At 50.0% G+C, this 20550-nt stretch overlaps 1 protein-coding gene across 1 annotated transcript in view; it reads right to left on the bottom strand.

Moving 5' to 3' along the window:
* LOC113407547 (pappalysin-2-like) overlaps positions 1-20550 on the bottom strand; it is a 155966-nt gene that overhangs the window by 96408 nt on the left and 39008 nt on the right. The window contains exons 3-5 of the mRNA XM_026656179.1: positions 7602-7895; positions 5007-5199; positions 2258-2379 (exon numbers count right to left, since the gene is read on the bottom strand). Coding sequence (XP_026511964.1) covers positions 2258-2379; positions 5007-5199; positions 7602-7895 — 609 coding nt within the window. The remainder of the gene's footprint in view (positions 1-2257; positions 2380-5006; positions 5200-7601; positions 7896-20550) is intronic.

The raw sequence follows: 20550 nt of genomic DNA, 5'->3' as shown, positions 1-20550 counted from the left end.
CTTCATTTATACTAAAAAATGTTTCAAAAATGAAAAAAAAGTCCAAATCTAAATGTTTTGAAATCATCCCAAACCAGAATATTTTTCAGTTTATCGGTTCAGAAAAATGTTCGAGATTTTGACTTTTTGTTCTGATCTGGGAGGGGAAAAATGTTCAAAATCTCAGAAATTCTCACAAGACAGGACCTCCTCGCCCAATCTTATCAAACAGGTCGGTGCAAACATCCCCCCTTTGCACAGAACTGTACAATGACTCAGGCACAGACACACTCTATATACCTGTGTATCACAGGAACACCTGCAGACACACGCATGCATTTTGTCAGAAACACAGGTATACCTGCACACACACACACACACACACACATACACACACACACACACACACACACACACACGCCTGGACACACACAGACATGGACTGAACTAAGCAGGATTCTGTGATTGGTCTCAGTGCCACTGGCATACTAACTATACACCTGAGATGGAGAGAAATTAGCATGAGTTCATTGCCGGCACCTCTCACCCTGTATTAGTGCTAGGGTTCGTTCTGACCATCCCTCCCATTCTTAGACACAAGCTGACAGAGGAGAAGTTAAGGAAACTAGTTTTCAGGCAGATCCCAATGCAGGGCTCGTGGCCTTGTTAGGTGAGTGCGTTTGAGCGAGGAGGAGCAGGGGAGCGCACCTGGCTGGCTCTGAGTGTCATCAGTACAGATGGGCCCATGCTGCCAAGTTTGCCTCTGAATTCTTATTTGATCTCCAAACGTCCCCTGGCTGAAGGGGTCGGGGACTAGATCATTCGCCCAGGCTAAGCAGCACAAAAGGAACTTGATGCATTTCTATAGGGGCAGCTAGAGGTTCTTCTGTCACAGGGAGTGGGGTAAAGCGTTAGGGGCATTCTGGGGTGGGCCAAGGGCAGGAGAGGGCATGGTACACTGGTGATCCCAAGCCAGCAGAATAGTCACTAGGGGACCACTCCACTTAGTGTAAGTCCTGTTCATCGGAGCCCATCTCAGCCCAGGAGCGGACTGGGCCGAGGGCCACCTTTGCCTCCACCCCATCAGCGGCACCAAAGCTTGCTCAGGATTGAGCCCTATGCAGTCAGCAAGGGAAACCAACACGGATGTGCTCTGAGCCATGGAAAGAGAAGCTGAGCGTAAGAACCAGTTTCAAGTTCACGGACTCTGCTGAAAATGCCCAATTTTCCCCAAGGCCACAAACAGTTGTCCTATTTAATGCCCATCCAAGGCCTGGACTCGTGTCCCCATGAAATCCCCCAGGTTGTGCAGAAGTGCCTCTCTCTCTCACCCCAGCTGACACGTGCTGGTGAAAACTGCACACTGGTGTGGAGAAAAGTTTAGCATCAGCTAAGGGGAAAAGCCAGTTCTGATCTGTAAGGGACGACACGGCCATCTGACAGCCTGGGAAATGGGAAATGCTGAAGCTGACAGCTCCAAATGTTCTGCTGTTTAACCAAATTGGCACAAACCTCTTTTTCCCCTCATTTTGTCACTTTCTCTGATTGAGAGAGATGTTTCCACCCCACTCCAGTCTCGAAGTGAAGTTTCCAGTGACACCATGAAACCCTTGGCTCTTTCCTATGCCAGGGGCACATGCATACCAGTGTGATTCATGTTGTAACTTGTCTGGAAGGCAAGGCCTGGGGCAAGATAACCTGCCATAGGGTGCTTTTTAAACTGGCTCATAAACACTTGAAACTGGATACACCTACAGTTCATCTCGTCCATCTGGTTGGTGGGGAAGAAGGACTGTTCCTTATGCTGTGTTCTCCAGGGTTCTGCCTGGACCTAAATGACCCAAGAAATGAGATTGTCGCCAACACCTTGGGAAGAGTATGCCACTCTCTAAGGCTGGATCAAAGCCCCTGGAAGTCCACGAGAAGGCACCTCTTAGCTTTGGATCAGACCCTAAGAACTGGGTGCACCATACACTGGCTTTTCTTTTGGTGACATAAGTCCAACTGAACAGGTTCCCAGGTGCCTCTTTTCTCTCTCCAACACTCTCCTGGGAAGCTGTTAGTAACACTGACAAGCTCCCTGCACCCCAAAGTTGCTGGTATCTCCGGTACGCTCCCTGGGAGCTGAGCTTTACCTTATGCAATCTTCTCCCAAGAGGATTTTGCATATTTAAATTTAGATAGATCAGACCAATATGGAAAATTGGGCCTCGGATGATCTCATCTCCACTGAGGGAAGCGGCAGTCACCATGAGTGAGAGAGGACAAGGCACTTTACCTACTGCCTCCTCAGGGGTCCAGTAGCCGGAGGAGTCACAAACTCGAGGGGAAGAGGCCTCATGCACGTATTGGCTGAAAGTACCATCTTCAGCACAGTCCCCGCAGAGGGTGCTGGGGTCCCTGCAGAACAGAGAGAGAGAATGAGGAAGACTCTTCCCCCCCCAGTTTCTGATCAGACTTGGACTCTCCTCACTTGATCCCCATCTCTGCATGATGTGGGAAGCCCGCAAGAGCCAGCTGCTTGGCTTGCTTGTTCTCACAGCCAGCTCTGGCATAGGCTGGGGAGGGAAAGGGAAACCTTCTGGTTAAGATGCCATACTGGTGATCTGGGCTGATCCCCAGCTTGTCTACAGATTCCCCGTGTGATCAGGTTAGTAAACACTCTGTGTCTCAGTTTCCCCTCTCTAAAATGGGGAGAATAGCCCTTCCTGCGTCTGCCTTGACTATTTAGGCCGCAAGCAGTCTGGGCCAGAGTGCGCCTCAGATTATGCGTACGTACAGAGCCTGGCACAAGTGGAGCCGTGCACTCAGCTTTGGCCTCTAGGTGCCCCCATAATACAAACAAATGATCATGTTTAATTAAAGTGCCAGCATTAAGCTAATGAGGGACTGGGGGAGTATTTCCTGCTCCAAAGACAATGTCAAAACATTCCATTCAGTTAGTCTTGAACGCTCTACAGTATTTTTCAATCATAAGCCTCTGCTTTCCTTCTCGGGCCATTCTTTTAATGATGCAAGACCATTTGATGCTTCAGACACCTGTCTGTGCCCTCACCGGGTGACATATGCCATTCGGGAGCCAGGAACAGCACTGCATATGAGCCATTTGGTGCAGTGAGGGAGCAATTATTCCGTAATTGGCCAGGATATCCTCAGAAATCGATTTTCTCTGAATTAAAAAGCATTTGAAAGGCCAGATTTGTAAAATGCTTTCAGGGGGATGCGAGACTTCGCCCACCTTCACAAAGGGCTTTGAGCTGGTAGGTGTTAGAGACGTGTAAAGTATTATTCTTATTCTTTTCCAAACGGCTTATGGGCATAGCCGCTTTGCACCACCATTGTAACTCACAGCTTTCACAAGCCGCTAACCTTTGTAAGGCCCCAAATGAAGACAATATTTAAGCCCTATTCACCTAAACAATTAAACGTGCTTAATTTTCAGGATGTGCGTAAGTCCCATTAAAGTCAATGGGACCGAAGAAGCACATGCCTAAAGATGAGCGCACGCTTAAGTGCTTTGGTGAACACGGATGGACTAGTGAAGCAGGGCCTCAGCTACTGTCAGTGTCAGGTCTATACAAACATTTCCTGGGGCATTAATAAAGAAATGGACAGATTACATACAGTCCTCTCCAAAGCTCACTGAAGTCAAAGAGAGTAATAAATAAATAAATACCTAGCTCTTATATGACACATTTCATCAATAGGTCTCAAAGCTCTTTACACAGGACATAAATATCCTTACCCCCATTTTACAGATAGGAAAACTGAGGCACAGAGAGGGGAAGTGACTTGATCAAGGTCACCCAGCAGGCCAGTGGCAGAGCCAGGACTAGACGGCAGGTCCCCTGAATCCCAGACCAGTGCTCTATCAATTGGGCCACACTGGCTTTTCACTGACTTCATGATTAGGACTCTGGCCTACATGATTTTTAAAAATATATATGACGCAAATTCTACATCAGAGTAATAACCTGCTGCCCATCTTGAGTGCTTCCCAGCTCAGAGTCTCAGAGGATTTAAATATTAAATATTCATTTAGCGTAGACAATATCTGCAAACTTGAGTGCCTGACGTTAGGTGCCTAAATCCATAGTCAGGCACTCAGACAAAAGAGGCCTGATCTTCAGAATGACGAGCCCCCACAATTCCAGATGAATGTGGCTGTTCAGCACCCCTGAAAGTCAGGCTCCTTTTAGTTAGGTGCTTAGCTAGGAACTGAAGGGGCTAACTTAAGATACTGACATCTGAAAATATTACTGACGTGCCCAAAGTCACAAAGCAGGGATCCAAATCCCAATCTTCTGGCTCCTGGTCCTGTGTGTTAACCACAAGACCATATTCCCTCCTCATAAATCAGTAGTTTATCCAGTAAGTGCTAAGTGAAGCTCATTTTTCATTCAGTAATTGCGCTCTCGGGTTGCATTTGGCATCGTCTCCTGATGGCACACAACCCTTTGGCATTCTCCCTGAGCCCCCTAAAAGTGGAATGCTTTTCAGAGGACGCTCGCTTGACACCCCAGCACACACTGCCATCACAGTAGTAAACTTGTAACCAGACGTGTTATTCTGGTGGACATAACTGGGGAGCTGGGGGTGTTGCCTCGTTCCTCTATTTCTACAAGGCAGCTGAACAAATCGCTGCCCGCTCCCCACCCACTCAAACACACACACACAAAAAACAGGCAGGGTTTGCCAGTTGGCAAAGAGCTTGAGGGTTTTGCCAACTCATCTTCATCACCTTCACTAACTTCTGAAATTCCCTGGTTCAGTGCCAAATGACTTTTCCTAGGGAACCACGGACAAATAAATCGTGACAAGCAATTCCCAGTGGATGCAAGCACAGGCAGTTGTTTAGGGATCCAGTTACAGGCCAAGGTCAGTGGTAGGACTACAAAACTGGTCCCCGGCCAAATTGATCTAGAGGAAGTAAGAGGCCATCAGACATGCCGGCACGTTTTAGTTTACGCTAGTTTTCCGGCATGCTCAGCCAAGCATGGGACCTTCTCAGCGACAATGTCTCTTACCTTTCATAGAGAACGCCGCTAATAGGAGGCAGCCAATGGATGGTGAGGGAGTCTTGGCCCTGCCCAGTGACCACGGGGGGCATGGGGATCGGAGTGGGCTTTCTGCTCTGGCTCCATCGCTGGTACACCAGATCCAAATAGCAATGCATTCGAGCCACTTGGTTGGGGGTAAAACTGTCCGTGCAGTCATCGTCTGAGAGAGAAAGGAAGGAGGGGACTTGTTTGTGAAACGTTTTGAGATCCTTGTGTGAAAGGCATTATATAAGTGGTCATTAGCAGTATTAGCAGTATTTATTACTAAATATAGCCATTTTAATTCTCTCCTGGAAGACCAGAGAAGAACACAAATGCCCTGGGCTAGAGAGATTCCCCATGGCTTGTCCTACATGACTCCTCTCATGTTATTTCTCCAGTCGGCCACTAGATGGCACTATTTCAGCAGCTGTTTGTTTTCCTGAGTAGACCTTTCCGCAGCACAGGGTTGCTTTCCTGGGGCATGCCGATGGCCAAATACCCTTGTTAAGCCACATGGGGATGAAGCTGTGGGGGCGTGACAGGGGACTCGGCGCACACCACAAGGTTCTTTTTAAAAAAATGAACGGACAGATGAAAATCAGTGGCTCTCATCAGACCTCATTAAGGACAGAGAGGGCATCGCTGCTAGTGACGCTGCGTGGCTGCCATGATGGGGCAGACCAGGCATTTCCGCATGCTCCATTGCGCTCCTCCAACACATGCATAGAAGGAGCACGGAGCCAGAGCCAGCGCTATTGGACTGGCTTCCATGGAGCTATGCCAGTTTACATCCGCTGAGCTTCCAGCCCACAGCATGGGCCCATAGCACATCATCTGATGTAGGATCCTGCATCCAGCGCCTGCCATGACCTGCTGCTGCCGGGGAAGGTGAGGAGTCCCAGAAGCCAATCAACCCACTGTGCAATGGTGTGGATGGCGCGTGGGACGCGTACTCCTTCCTGAGCCCAGCGGGTGACCATCTTATATCCTGGAGCATGAGATCTGATTACCCTGAGCTTAGTGCATGCATAACGGCACATGTTATTATCAACCCTAATATTTGCCAGCCAGGTATCGCAAACATCTCTTCACTCCTCAAAGCCGCTGCTGTGTCTAAAGCACCTCTGCCTCAGAGCTTTAAGTCAATTGGAATTTAGAGGAGTTAGGCCTGAGTAAAAACTCAGTAAGGTCTTTAGGGTCTGGCCCATTTCACTGATTGTCAGCAGAAGAACAGATGTTGGTTATGTTTGTATGGCACCTTTCAGACCAGTGGCACCACAAAACACTTGCACAGGATAATGAATTCAATCGTACCGCTATGCAGTGGTTGTGTAGGCCAAAGCACCAGTCTGCAGGGGCTCAGCCCTTACCCTTGCATCGCTTTGGACTTAGGACCCTAGTTTTCTTCAGAGAGGGAATGTTGACCCAAATGCTGAGATGTTCCATTTGTTCTGCCCCCAGAGTGCCAGAGGATTATTACTGGGCCAGCTCCCCAGTGGATATAAACTGCCAGAGTTCCGGTGAAGTCAAAAGTGTCGTGCCAATTCACGGGGATCTGGTCCTTTATTATCATTTATCAGCTGAATTACAGATCAAGGCCCTACTGCGTTAGGCGCTGTATGGACACATAATGAGAGACAGTCCCTACTCTGGAGAGTTTACAATCTAAACAAGCAGGGCAGACAAGGGATGGGAGAAAGGAAGTGCTATTACCCTCTGTATCCATTTGTTCGGCCACCATACAACTAAAGGGAGCCCCTCTAACCAAGCAGCCTTCCATCACTTTAGAAAATCCCGGAAGAAAGATCCACTGTGTGTTCTGGTCTCCAGCTTCAGAGAGAAAGGAGGTGAGCTGACGGACTAACTCACTGGTGCTTGGATGCTTGCTGCGCCTAGAATACCGTCTGTAGTTGTATCCATGGAGTGGCAATGCTCTCAGCTGAGTCCAGGGGTCTGAGTCTCAGCTCACTTACCCCAGTTTCACACCCCTGATTGCAATGGAATAGCTCCTGTTGGGCAGTGGGGTGAGAGGAGAATTGGCCTGGTGGGTTGGCAGAGGGCAGCCTGATTTTCAGAACTGCCAAGCACTCCCAATTCCAGTAGAAGTCAATGATTGCTGTCAGTGCGCTGCACGTTTGGAAATCAGGGCAGAGGTGACTTAAAACCAGGCATCTCAACCCAGAGTAGGTGCCTAAATCAGACATTTAATTAGGTGCTTAAATATAGATTTAAATGCCTGAACGTAGGCACCTAGATTTGCACATGTTGGTCTCAATACTGCTTTGGTCATCCAGAGAAAGTCAAGCCAGGAGGGAGAAAAATCACTGATGCCAAGAACAAAGGGGTGAGCAGGGTATTGCCTACACACCAAGGGCCAGATATTGGGCTGGTATAAATTGGTATAGCCCCAGTGCTTATTTTATGCCACTTGAAGTTCTAGGTGGGCCTGGATACCTGGGGGGCCCAAATTCCTGAAAAGAAGGAACTATCCAGGGAGTACACAGATGGGATCCATACACAGATGGGAATGAAATACAAGCTGAATTTCTAGCTGATACAATAACAATTCCCTCCCGTTACCTGTGTAGCTCATGTAGTTGTTGAACGGTGTTCCGGAGAAGTGGGTGTGACCACAGGTGTCATTGGTAGGGTCTGGATCTCGGCAGAGTTTACTTTTGGGGGTAGGGGCTGTGTCGGCACAGAGGTCTCCGGTCTCCATGGAAGGTGTAGTCTCCCTGCAGGGATCATCACAAGATTCCCTTTCGCTCACTCCCTTAAAGACATGGTAGAGTCCCAGGATATGTCCTACTTCATGGATCATGGTGTTGGTATGGCCGGGCATGCCATAATAGGCTGGATTGAGGACCACGCCACCTGGAATTGAAAGCACATTCAATATAATTAAGAGAGATACGTGGGGAAGCAACTACCTCTGATCTCTAATGGTTTAGTCCAGTTAATACTCATGTCTCAGTTTTCTTAGCGATCACAAACCAGGTGTCTGATGCAAGAGGCAAGACAGACTTTCAGGAAGTTGACGGCATTCAGCGCCTTGAAGGAGCTGATCAGCACCTCCCTGGGTCAGGTCCTTTGATATTCCATCACCTGGGTCATCAGATCATTTCAGCTGCGATTTCCTTTAATGTCTATTCTGAGATAAAACTCTCGTTTACAGCCTTGCGTAACCTCTAAATGTATTTCTGACCTGGTGCACCCAACTGAGATGTGTGATGCTCATGCCATGACAGTCTTGACTCCTCCCCAGAGACTAAGGGCTACATTCAAACCCAGGTGCAGATCCAAAGAAGCTGGTGGAGCGGGGCCTGCTTACACCAGAATTGAATTTGGCCCTGAATCCATGACTCATTTGGGGTGGGCTTTTCAAGAGCATGAGTCCCAACAATGGCCAATGGGATTTGTGCTCCCACCTCACTTGCATGCTTTTGAAAGTCCCACCCTTTCTGGGCAGTGGAGTTTTCAAGCTGGTGAAAATTGCGAGACTGAATGCACTGGAACCTGCTGGCCATAGCAACACAAGCCCAAGCTTCCCCGCTCTATCCCAAAAAGGGGCCCTAGAGAGATGGCCCGGTTGCTCCACGCTCAGGCAATCCCTGGTCTTTCTGCTGAGACTGCCAACAAAGGTGGAAATTAGATGGGGCTTTTGGGGGCAACACAGACATCTGCTGACTAGACACAGAACTGAGACCCACCAACTGGTTTCTCGTTGCTTACTGAGCCCCCCGTGGAGACATCCGAGTCACTCACCCAGATAGGAATGGCTCCAAAGTCAAGCCCCTCATGCCATCCCCTGCTTTGATGAAGGTGTTTCCTTCTTTCTTAAAAACTATATGTGGGTTTAATGCTTACAAAAGTCACAGGGCTAATAGCACTGGTAAGAGCTAAGCATAGCACAAGCATGTGAGCATTCCCCAGGCCCTGTTCCAACGCATGGCAACCCTGACCCTCAGCACCCTCTCTCCTCTTACAGTTCCAGGGCTGTACTAGCACTGGTTCCGAATTTCCCACTGGGAATGGAAAACTGCCTCCCTGGCCCCAGTGAAAACTTTTGCAGAAAATCTTGGTTTCTTCTGACATTTTCCAGGTTTTCAACCAAAAAATGTACAAAACTAAAGAAGTTTTTCCTCCCTCTGCCCCTTCCTGCTTTTTCCTTGTTTCCCTTTTTTCATTTTGCTACTGGAAAAGGGGGTAAAGAAAAAAAGAGAGGGAAAAGCCAAAACCCAAACACATTCTTAGGGCCAGCAATGCTGTCTGAGTGTCCGTCCATACTGCATGGTGGGTGTGACTGCAGAGTCTGTAGACAGACTGGAGACAGCTTTACTCTAGCTAGCTCAGCTACTGATAGCGGTGAAGCGGTAGCAGCCTGCCCATCAGCACAGACTGTACAAGCCTCCCAGGAATGCTGGGTAATTATTCCCAGGGCTAGCCCACGCTGAACCCCGTGCCTCCGTGGCCTCACTACTCCAGTACCCGAGCTAGCTACACTTAAGCTGGCTTGGATATGCCTACACGTGGTCCAATTCTACCCCATGATTACAGGGCAGACATACCCCAGGGCAAGCTTGAACTCTATTGTCGATGGACCAATCTGCTACTCTACCTCCTGGTTCTGCCTGTGCTATTGCAACACCGGTTGACCGCTGCAGTACCAGTGCTGCTCGTGTTTGCCTCAGCCCGAGGAAGTGCAGGCATTCCTTCTGAGAGAAGGCATGACTCTGACCTCAGTGTGTCCGGATTTACACCCAGGAGACTCTGACTACTTCACTGAAGCTATGCCCGATGTATACCAGGGTATGACTGGAACCAGATGCACAGGGCTAGATTCTGCCCTGTTTATCCCCTAAGCAATCCTTAGAGTCATAGAGTTTAAGGCCAGAGAGGGCCACTAGATCATCCAGTCGGACCGCCTGTATCTCACAGGCCACCAACTGCAGCCAGCCAGCCCCACACCAAGCCCAGTAACTAGAATCAGACCAAAGTATTATAGCCCTCAGGAGCCACCAGGCAGGTCACAGGAGGGAGTGAGGGGCACCAGTACAGGCAACTGACTGAGCTATCCGCCAGTGATCTCCCAACAGGGGTGCAAGAGGGAGGCTTAAGAAGTCCAGGATTTGGTTTAGAGGGTCGGAATTTGCTCTCTGCTCCGCCAGCCTGAATTCAGAATGACTTGCTGGAGTGGCTCGGAACTGACACAAGTGCAATAGAGAGCAGGCTGCGGCCCCACGAGAGAATTCAAAAAATAACAATAATCAGTAACGAAGTGACAGCCCCCACGCAGCACTTGACACATTCAAAGCACTGTGCAGGCTTGGCACGGTTCTGCAGCTCCATTGCTCCTGTCAGCTGTTTTTCCTACTGTTCCCCCAGTGAGCACACTGGTGTGTAAATTACACTTGTTTTACACTCCAGCAGCTGAATTCACAGTTACCCTGCAGCTCCTTTGTGTTGGTGAAAAGGGGCCACAAAGTGACTGCATGGCCCCCCTGGTGAATACTCCCAGAGCAGAAAACACCCCGTCATGTCCCGCTGCCTCTGCACCTCTCTTCCCCTGCCGGAGCCTCCAGCAGAGAGGGCATGCTGGGGGTGGGCCGGCGAGGGCACTGGACTGATGCTTTTCTTGTTGGCCCTGCAGGTATCTTGTAAAAGTGGACTAAAGAGAGACATGGCCCTGAAAGCTCAATAGCTGCGCTGGACTTTGCACTGACCCAGGTATGAATTGGAGCCTTGCTCTGCACCAGTTTGATGCAAGTTACACCGTTTGACCCCTTCCTCCCATTTTCTGATCCAATTGCACCCGGCATGCAGCTTCCACCACTCTCTATGTCCCAGAGATGTCCCGGGAGCTGCCCAGAGAAGAGACCTGCTTTCACATGCTGGGGGTGGGTAAGAGAGGGTGCTCAGTCGATGGAGATGCCAACAAACCAACACAAAACTTCTTCGCATTTCAATCCAAAAAAAAGGTGCAAGAGAAAAAAGCCTCTCTCCAGCCAAACCCCAGTCTGAGCGAGGCGGGAGGCTCCCTGCCTGAGAGCTGGAAGGGGAGAGGGTGGGACGCACGTGCAGAAAGAAAACAATGCTCAGAAAGAAATGAATGCGATATGAAAGCCCTGCACTGATCCTGTGGCGCTAACCGCAAGGAATGACAAACCGATCCATTCGGGTCTGATCGCTCAGGGCACCAGAGGCCCTGTAATCTAATATTCCCACCTTTGAGCTGAAATATGAAACCCCTTCCCCGGGAGAGGAATAAAGAATTATTCTAATAAGTAGAGAGAGTTGCTGCAGAGAGCATTGCCAAGACCCCAGGCTTGCGCTCCCCACCACCAGCAAAAGGAAAGCCAATTTTTGTTAAAGCTAATGGATGGATAGATGGATGGATGGAGCTGAAATAGAGGGAGAATGCTGCACTATTTCCAGAACTCCCCCCATCTTCCCTCCTTCCCCTTGGTGAGATAAATTTCAGCATGCTGACTGTTTGGGACCTGGGTGGGGTCTCCCAATGCAATGCCTCTGAAAGTTCAAAATCTGCTGCTGCTGGAAGGATAGAAATCTACTGCAGCAGAACTGCTCCCCCCGCCTTGCCTTCCCCCCACTCCCTCCTTTCACTGCTGTCTCTCCCTTCTCCCTTCCTTCACCTCCATTTTATGCAATCCTGTTGGCACAGATTTCAATTGGCTTTAAATGAAATCCTCATATCAGGCCTGCGGGCTAGAGGTGCTCAGCGAGTGAGCTCACAAGAGCCCTTGACATCAGATGAGCGAGCTAACCCTAATCTCCCAGAGTCTTGTGCCTTTGCATCATCCCAGCAAGCCAGGGGCCTCACACAGAAGCCCAAAAAGATAGAGATGCCAGTGATGTCCCAGAGGCCTGTGCTTTCACGTCAGACTAGCAAGATAGAGGTGGTGTTCCAATCATTTCCCCCAGGCCTGTGCCTTGACATAAGCCCAGCAAGCTAGAGATGGGGAACCAGAGACGTCACACAATGCTGTGCCTCAAAATTACCCCAGCAAGCTGGAGAAGCTGAGCCAGTGACCTATGGCAGCCTGTCCCGGGAGACCAGACCTGCTAGCTATGGGTGCTGAGACAAACTCACTAAGGTCTGAGCCTCAAGATTGCTCAGCAAGCTAGAGGTGTCCAGTCAATAACTGTAACAAAGGCCTTTGCATCGACAGTAGCCCATGTGCTAATCTGGGTGGACTAGTGACCTCCCAAAGGCCCTGTGCCCTGATATCAGGCCAGCCAGTTACCAGTGCTGAGCCAGGGAACTCACCGAGGTCTGCCCATTTGGGAGTCCCCTTTCTTCCTCCTTTTGTCTCCCTGGATCCACCTCCCTGTCCTGGGAGGTAGAGAGGGAAAGGAGAGCCTGCTGTCTCCAGCTCTCCCTCAGTGTGAGGGGAAAAGGGGGGCTGGCCCCAGCCTCTCCCAGCCAGAATCCCAGAGAAACAAAATGGCCCTGCCTTTGGGGAGGGAGCGGGGCATGAAGAATAACCTCCACTGCCTGGAGACTGCGGAGGGGATTTCAGGGAAGAGCATAACCCATCGAGTTGGGGTTTGCCACAGATGCTCACTCACATCCTGACTCCTGGGGAAAAGCACAAGGAGGTCCCCAGTGCTCCAGGACTCCATTGTTACGTAGCATCCAACAATTCGCACCTCCAGGAGGCCAGTGCCTCCAACCACCGTGTTGGAGCTTTGCTGTACTGACTCCAAGGGAAGACAGACCTGAGTCACCAACACCACTTCTGTAGCACCTGGGCTTCCCACAGAGGTCTCCAGCCCAAGGCCAGTCTCCTGCCTCTCACTGTGACCAGTGACAGATGCTGTAGAGCTCTGGTTCCCAACCGTCATTGGTCTGTGACTCGCACGATGGTCAAAAAAATCAAACTGCAACCCACCCAATCAAAGGTGCAAAGGATTGTGAGACTTGGGTCACGAGACGTGGGTTTTGGCCATTTTGTATGGCACATATCCGAACAGTAGGCGGGCAGTTTGTGGGGGGCATTGAGCCAGGGATGCTGGGGTGGCGGCTGGGGATGCCGGGGAGGGTGGTTCACCTAGGGTGGTGGATGGGCTAGTGGGGTGGGGATTGGGGGTGCTGGGCAAGGGTGGCACAGCTGGGGTGGGGGATGGGCTGGTGGGGTGAGGTGTTATGGGGAGTGGTTCAGACAGGAGGAGTTGGACTGGGGGTGCTGAGGGAAGATAGGGTACAGCTGGGGTGAGGGATGAGCTGATGGGGTGGGGACTGGGGGTGCTGGGCGAGGGTGGTACAGCTGGGGTGCAGGATGGGCTGGTGGGGTGAGGAACGATGGGGGCGGTGGTACAGCTAGGGTGGGAGTTGGACTGAGGGTGTTGAGGGAAGATGGTACAGCTGGAGTGGGGGATGGGCTGGTGGGGTGGGGACTGGGGATGCTGAGGGAAGATGGTACAGCCGGGGTGTGGGTTGGGCTGGTGAGGTGGGGGCTGGGAGTGCCGGGCGAGGGAGGTACAGCTGAGCTGGGGGTTGGGGATGATAGGGAGAAGGTGGTGCTGCTGAGGTGGGGGCTGGGCCAGGGGATGGAGGTAGTGCTGGGTTGTGGGCTGGGCTGGGGCCTGGAGATGCAAGGGAGACAAGGTCTGCAGGCTGCTGGCAGGTGGTGGGGAGTCTCCTGCCACTCTCCTTGTGCCCACTCCCTGGGCCCTGGAGCTAAGCGCTCTGCATTTGGAGGGGAGGGGCTGCTCTCAGATTGGGTGAGGGGGCGAGAGGAGCCAGAGCAAAGACCCAGACAAAACCCACAGCAGGAGGCGGAGGGAGGGAGCCAGCTGCTCCTTCTCTACTCTCCCTAGAACTTATAGACCCAGGGACTTTACTACTCTCAGCCAGTGGAGTGCCACCCATGTAACACTCCCTCCTCACCCAGGCCTGATTTAGAGACAGGTGTCAAGGCTCCAGAATGGATCATCACTGCACTAACGTGCTAAAAAGGAAACTTTTTCCAAATCCTAGGGCCTTAATCGACTGGCTTCTATCCTGAGGCAAGCAGGCTGAATAATTGTGGATAGCCTTACTAGCCACAAGAACCTCTGACCCCCTCTTGAATCATTCTGTGCTGAGCTCTCGGCCTTTATAGCTTGTGGCTGTGAGTTCCAATGGTTAATTATGTAAATATAAAAAGTATTTATTTTCATTAGTTTTAAATTTGTTGCCTTCTGGATGGATGTAAGGTTGAAAGTAACTAATAGTAACTTGAGAGTAAAAAAAAAAATAAATGAAAAAGAAATTACGGGGATGCTGTAATTATCCTAAAACCAAACATTATAAACCCAGGAAATTCAAAGTTAAGTTTACACTTATAGGAAACATGCTACGCTAAGGCACTCAAACAAGTTTACTATGCCCTGTAGTGATGTCCTGGACTAAAAGGAGGTAACTTATTTGTAACTGGAGGTTCTTCGAGATGGGTGGTTCCTATTGTATTCCACTGTGCATTAGCCATGTGTGCTATGCACCTGGAGTCAAAGAATTTTGAAAGCGACATCTGCTGGTCCATGCATGTGCCCTGGCTCACCTTGTCCTTTTGACCGAGGTGATAAAGGGTGGGGCGGACCAACCAACTCTTCATTTCCTTCTCTGCCCTGAATCAAGAGGAGATCCAAAGCAGAGGGGAAGGAGAGCAGGTAGTGGAATACAGAGAGGGACCATGCATCTCGAAGAACTTCAATTTACAGGTAAGTGACCTCCTCTTCTTCTTTGAGTGATGGTCCCTATTGTATTCCACTGTGGGTGACTGACAAGCAGTATGTAAGCAAGATGAGGGTGCGAGAATGAGGACAGTAGGGTTGAGTGGAGCACTGCCATTCCAAAGGAGGCATCAGCAGTTGAGTCCTGCACCAGGGCATAATGTTTTGAAAATGTGTGGATGGAACTCATGTGACTGCTTTACAGATGTCTAGGGGGTTTACATCGTGAAGAGACAACCTGGTCGTTGCTTGCCCTCTACTGGAGTGAGTTTGTACCCCTGTAGGGAGCGGGAGGTTCGAGAGCTGATAGCCGAGTAGAACGCAGCTGGGTAGCCATTTAGAAATTCTCTGGGAGGAGGTAGCGTGCTCACTGACTTTCTCTGCTATCGCGATAAACCATCTTGGGGACTTCCTGATTGGTCTTGTTCTCTGTAGGGAAAAGGCCAAAGCTCGTCACACATCGAGGGAGCGGAGTCTACGTTCCACAGACGCGTGTGGTTTCAGGAAGAATACAAGTAAGTGAATGGACTGATTACTGTGAATCTCCTAAACTACTTTGGGGTATAAATGTAAGGAAACTTTATCTTTGTGGAACACAGTGAATGGAGGGTCTGCCACCCTTGTTCCAAGTTCTCCGCTTTTTGCTGAAGCGATGGCTACAAGGAAGGCGACCTTCATGGAGAGAAGGGCCATGGAGCAAGTAGCTAAAGGCTCAAAGGGGGAGACTTGTTAGTGCTGAGAGAACAAGAACTGGTCCCACTGGGGCGGGATCTTTTGAGGAAGTGGAAAGGTTCTTACAAGGTCTTTCCAGACTTGGTTGGTTAGAGGGTGTGCAAAACTGGAGTAGCCCTCAGTAGGAGGACGGAATGCACTGATCACTGCTAAGTGGACTTGCAGGGAGCTGAGGGAGAGACCCGATGTCTTTAAAGATAGGTTATAGTCCAAAATGAAGGGAATGTCTGCGGCTTCTAACATAATGCCTCTTAGCTGTGTCCAAGTGCAGAAGCATTTCCATTTAGCCAGGTAACATTTTCTAGTGGAATCCTTTCTGCTAATAGAAAGGATATCCTGCATGGCTGAGGAGCATGGACGTTCTAGGGATGATGCCCATCCAAATACCATGCCCTGAGGTGAAGCAGTCATAGATTGGGGTGTTTGATCTTGCTGTTGCACTGGGTCAGGAGCTCTGGAAAGGTCAGGATGGCAATCGGCAGATGAGACAACATGTGTGCAGGAGGCTGGAGAACCAAACTGTTTGGGCCAGAATGGGGCGATGAGGATGACAGTCGCCTTGTCTTGTCGGATCTTGTGCAGCACCTGTGACAAGAGTGGTAGCATAGTTGAGCTGGTCTGACCAGGAGAGAAGGAGAGCATCGCCCTGGGAGTGATAACCTAGAGCTCCTCTGGAGCAATACGTGTCACACTTGCTGTTGGTTTGAGAAGTGAACAGATCTCTGGTTGGGATTTCCCATTGCGTGAAAAGTCATGTAGCACCCTGTCGTGGAGTTCTCACTCATTGTTGATCCCAAAGCATCTGCTGGAGGGAGTCTGCAAGCACATTCTGCTTCCCCAGAAGGTAGGCTGCAAATAGGGTGATCTGATTAGTGATGCACCGGTTGCAGAAGTTGACTGCTTCTGCGCACAGGGAGGCAGACTTTCCTCCCCATTGCTTGTTGATGTAGAATATGGTCGTAGTGTTGTTTGACATTATCAGGACATGGTGACAGTGGATGAATGGAAGAAGGAACTTGCATGCCTTTTGTACTGATCAAAGTTCCAGGACATCAATATGCATTCTGGACTTCCTTGTGTCATGCGGTTGTCCATATGGGCTCCTCAGTCTATTAGGGACGTAATTATAGTTTTGTCCGGAGAAGAGGGGATAAAGTGGACTCCCATGCATACGTGGGAAGGATTTGTCCAACATAGGAATGAAGATAGTACCTTGGCAGGAACCGTGAACAGAAGGTGAACAGAACTGTGAACAGAATGACGGCTTGGTGAGTATACCAACTGTAGTCATGCTTGAAGACAACAAAGGTGGATCTTTCCGAAGCAACCTCAACCACCAGCGAATTGGGAGCTGGGTGCAAGCATAAAAATTCTGAGCCCTTAGCTGGCACATAACAGTGTCTCTCTGCCCCTTTGGGGTAGGAGCACAGGTGGCGGGGGTGTGCCACACTGTCCTAGACAGTTCCAGTATGGCTTCATTGGCAGGGAGGGCTATTCTCATAGGTCCCAAGGTGTGGAGGATGTCCAAGAGCTTGTGTTGGGAGTCCTGGATTTCCTCTAGTGGGAACTGAAGTTCACTTGAGATGACGCAGAAGATCTTGGAACAGCTTGAAGTCATCTAGGGGGGAAGGGTATGTCAAAGTCACCATTTCATCCGGCGATGACAATGGTAGTCTAGCTAGTTCTGGTGTAACAGCTGTAACCAGAGCGTAGTACTCCTCCTGTCAGTGGTTCCCTCCAAGGGGAAGTAGGTTGCGACTGCCTGGCAAAGTGGACAGACTCTGAAGGGTGGTATTGGTCCCAGCGCCCCCAGTATGATCAGAACTAAACACAGTAATATTCCAGGTGAGGGCTTCTCACTGAAGGATAAACTGGCATTGTTCTCTATCTCATCACTTATATTCACCTCAACTTTTTGTTTGTGGTTTCAATCACTGCTGTGCATTGCGCAGAGGTTTTTATTGAGTTGTTGTGGGCTTCTTCCTGAGTGGAAGGTCTAGTAGTTCAGTGTATTCCTTCCAATGTGCATTACCATGCACTTGTCAGAAGTGAATTTCATCTGCTGTCATGTTATCCTCTCAACTGTCTTGGTTTCGTCCCTCTGAAGATGCACAGTCTTCTCCACTCTTGACTGAGTTAAATAATTTTGTGTCATCTGCAAATTTTGACCCCTCATTGCTCAGCCCTTTTCTAGAATATTAGTAAATACATAAAATATCACCAAAACTTTCGGCCATCCCACACAATCACTCTTCTGCCATGTTAAAAGTTGACCATTTATCCCTACTCAGTTCTCTATCTCTTAACCAACGAGGAGTCCAGTAGCACCTTAAGGCTAACAGATTTATTTGGGCATAAGCTTTTGTGGGTAAAAAAACCCACTTATTCAGATGCATGGAGAAGTGTTTTTTTTAACCCACAAAAGCTTATGCCCAAATAAATCTGTTAGTCTTTAAGGTGCCACCGGACTCTTCATTGTTTTTATGGAATCAGACTAACCCGGCTACCCCTCTGGTATCTCTTAACCAGCTTCTGATCCATTACAATACTTTGCCTCTCGCTTCATGTTTATTTATTTTCTTGAATAGCCTCATGTGAGGGACTTTGATCCAGATTCTCAAGGTATTTAGGTGCCTAACTCCCATTAAAACCAATGGGCCTTAGGCTCCTTTGAGGATCTGGATCTTTGTCAAAAGCTTTGTTTTTTGAAGTCTGCTTGGTCTTAGCCTCTTCAGAACTGAGACAGGTATGCATGCTACAATGTGTGAAGTGAGGTCTGTTGTGGTGGAAACACCTATTGATTGAATGCAAAGCTGTCACCCTCCTTCACAAAAGAAGAGACGGGCTTGAACCAAAGCCTTCAATCCATGCCTGAGTTTTGGCAAAGTTCAGATCCAGATTCAAACTTCCCAGCTCTGTCTCTAATGCCAAGCTAACCCCCACCCCACCCCACCCCCTTTAGTTGAAGCGCTTGACTCAAATGTTGCAGCAGGTGCCTAGCTCCGCTTACGATTTCAGGCTGGATGATCCCAGAGGTAAATGCAAGGCTTTGAGACATCAGACTACCCCGCTGCCTTCTGCACGCCTCTTAGTGAACACAGAATCAGAGGTATGCACTGGAAAGGAGCCGGGAAAGGCCTGGTGATGAAGGGAGGGGATAGGGGATAGGGGATACACATGGACAGTCAGAGGGGGTTGAAGAGAAGGAGTATGACTGAGGAGCTGGTTGTAGGAAAATAAGTGTCAGTCACAAGTGGCTGAGCCTTGAAAATGATTCTTGATAACCAAAGGAATGGATTCCACAGAGATCTGCCTTCCTCAACAAGCGAGCGGAGCACTCTGCAGCTGAGAAGCCAGCCCCAAAATCCACGGCACTGTGAGCATTCAGCACGCTGAAGAAAGGAAACTGGTAAAAATAACTTTAAAACAGCGCTCCAGTGGCTGTTTAGAATGTGAAGGTTTGAACATCCCACGCTATGAAAGCAGAAGGTCAAGGTCTGGCATGCAGGTGCCGGGAGCAATTACTTCCAGTTACTTAAGTGTTGCTCAGTAAGATGTTTTGACTGCAAAGAGTAAAGGGCTCTGCCAGAAATGTCTGAGAGCGGAGAGAGGGAGGGAAGGGAGGGGGAAAAAAGAGGGAAATAGAAGAAAGAGAAAAAGAAAAAGACATGCAGAAGAGAAGGAAACACGAACCACATCAGTTCTGTTTGAACAGCAGCTGTCTGTGCCCCATTGGGGGAGCACCTCCTGCTCCCCTCCTGCTCACACCTTTTTATTGGGGCTGATTTAGGGGCCTGTTCCCAAGCCTACTGAAGGCAGTGGGAATCTTTCCATTAACTTCGCTGGGTGTTGGATCAGGATCTAAAAAAGTGACTAGATCTGGCATATGTACTGATGTTTGCCAGGAGGAGCCGTCGGTGCTAATGCCTGGTGCTGATGGCCTGCTCTGGAAGTGTTCACATCTCTTTTTTAGGCTAGGTCTACACTACAGCGGTGTTCCGACCTAAGATACGCAACTTCAGCTACGTGAATACCGTAGCTGAAGTTGCGTATTTTAGGTCGGCTTACCTGGTGGTGAGGACGGGGGAAAGCCGACCGCTGCCGCGCTGCCGCCGACTCCGCTGCCGCCTCTTGTCGAGGTGGATTTCCGGAGTCGACGGCAGAGCGATCAGGGATCGATTTTACCGCGTCCTCACGAGACGCGGTAAGTCGATCCCCGATAAACCGATTGCTACCCGCCGGATCGGCGGGTAGTGAAGACGTAGCCTTAGTTCTCTTGAAATCACAAAAGGAAGCCCGCGAATTGTACACACAGCTAATCTGTGAACACAGCGTTGCTACTACTGCAGCCCCTGCTGCCTCTCTCTGTGTGCTACCCCAGCGGGGGAGTTCTGGCTCTGTAGGGCTAGACAGAAGCATGCTGTGGAGGGGAGAGAACAAGCACCCCCCTTGGAAGCTGCACAGCCCATAGGGCAGCCCTGCCTGCTCCTCCCTCCCCCCCCACTCTGGCCAGAATTGTAGCCCCTCTGCTCTCAAAACGAGAAAAAGGAACTTTTCTGAATCACTCTCCAAAGCTTCTCTTGGGGCTCATGGCAGTGAATTTGGATGGATCCACATCACTTACCTTCTTACTCTGAGCCTCTCTGGCACGTCCGCGCCGACTCTCTTGGTGTGGCCACAGTCAGGCCTGATGTTAAGATTCCCTTGCTCCTTTCCAGATGAACCCCCAATCACAGCTCCCCTGGAGAGGAGCACCTGTCCTAAGGAAGCGCTCTTCCTGTGCTCCGTCCCCACCCCAAGGGGCTGGCCGTCTCAAGTATAACAGCCCCTAATTGGGATGAACGCAGGACTCCTAGCTCCAAAGCACAGGCCTCTACTGCATATGCTGAAGGCCACAGGGTCTGATCCAGAGCCCACTCAAGTCAATCGGAGTCTTGCCACTGACTCCACTGGGCTTTGGATTAGATCACTGGCCCCACCTGCCTCCCCATGCCCTATGAGAGTTGTAGCAGGCAGCTGCCCCCTGTGCACCAGCCACAGAGGGAGAAGCTGACACATGGGA

Source organism: Terrapene carolina, unplaced genomic scaffold, assembly GCF_002925995.2.
Source record: "Terrapene carolina triunguis isolate 2854851 unplaced genomic scaffold, T_m_triunguis-2.0 Scaffold212, whole genome shotgun sequence".
Lineage (NCBI taxonomy): Eukaryota > Metazoa > Chordata > Testudines > Emydidae > Terrapene > Terrapene triunguis.
Note: the sequence above shows the minus strand (reverse complement) of the source record. Positions and strands in the feature narration are given on the sequence as shown.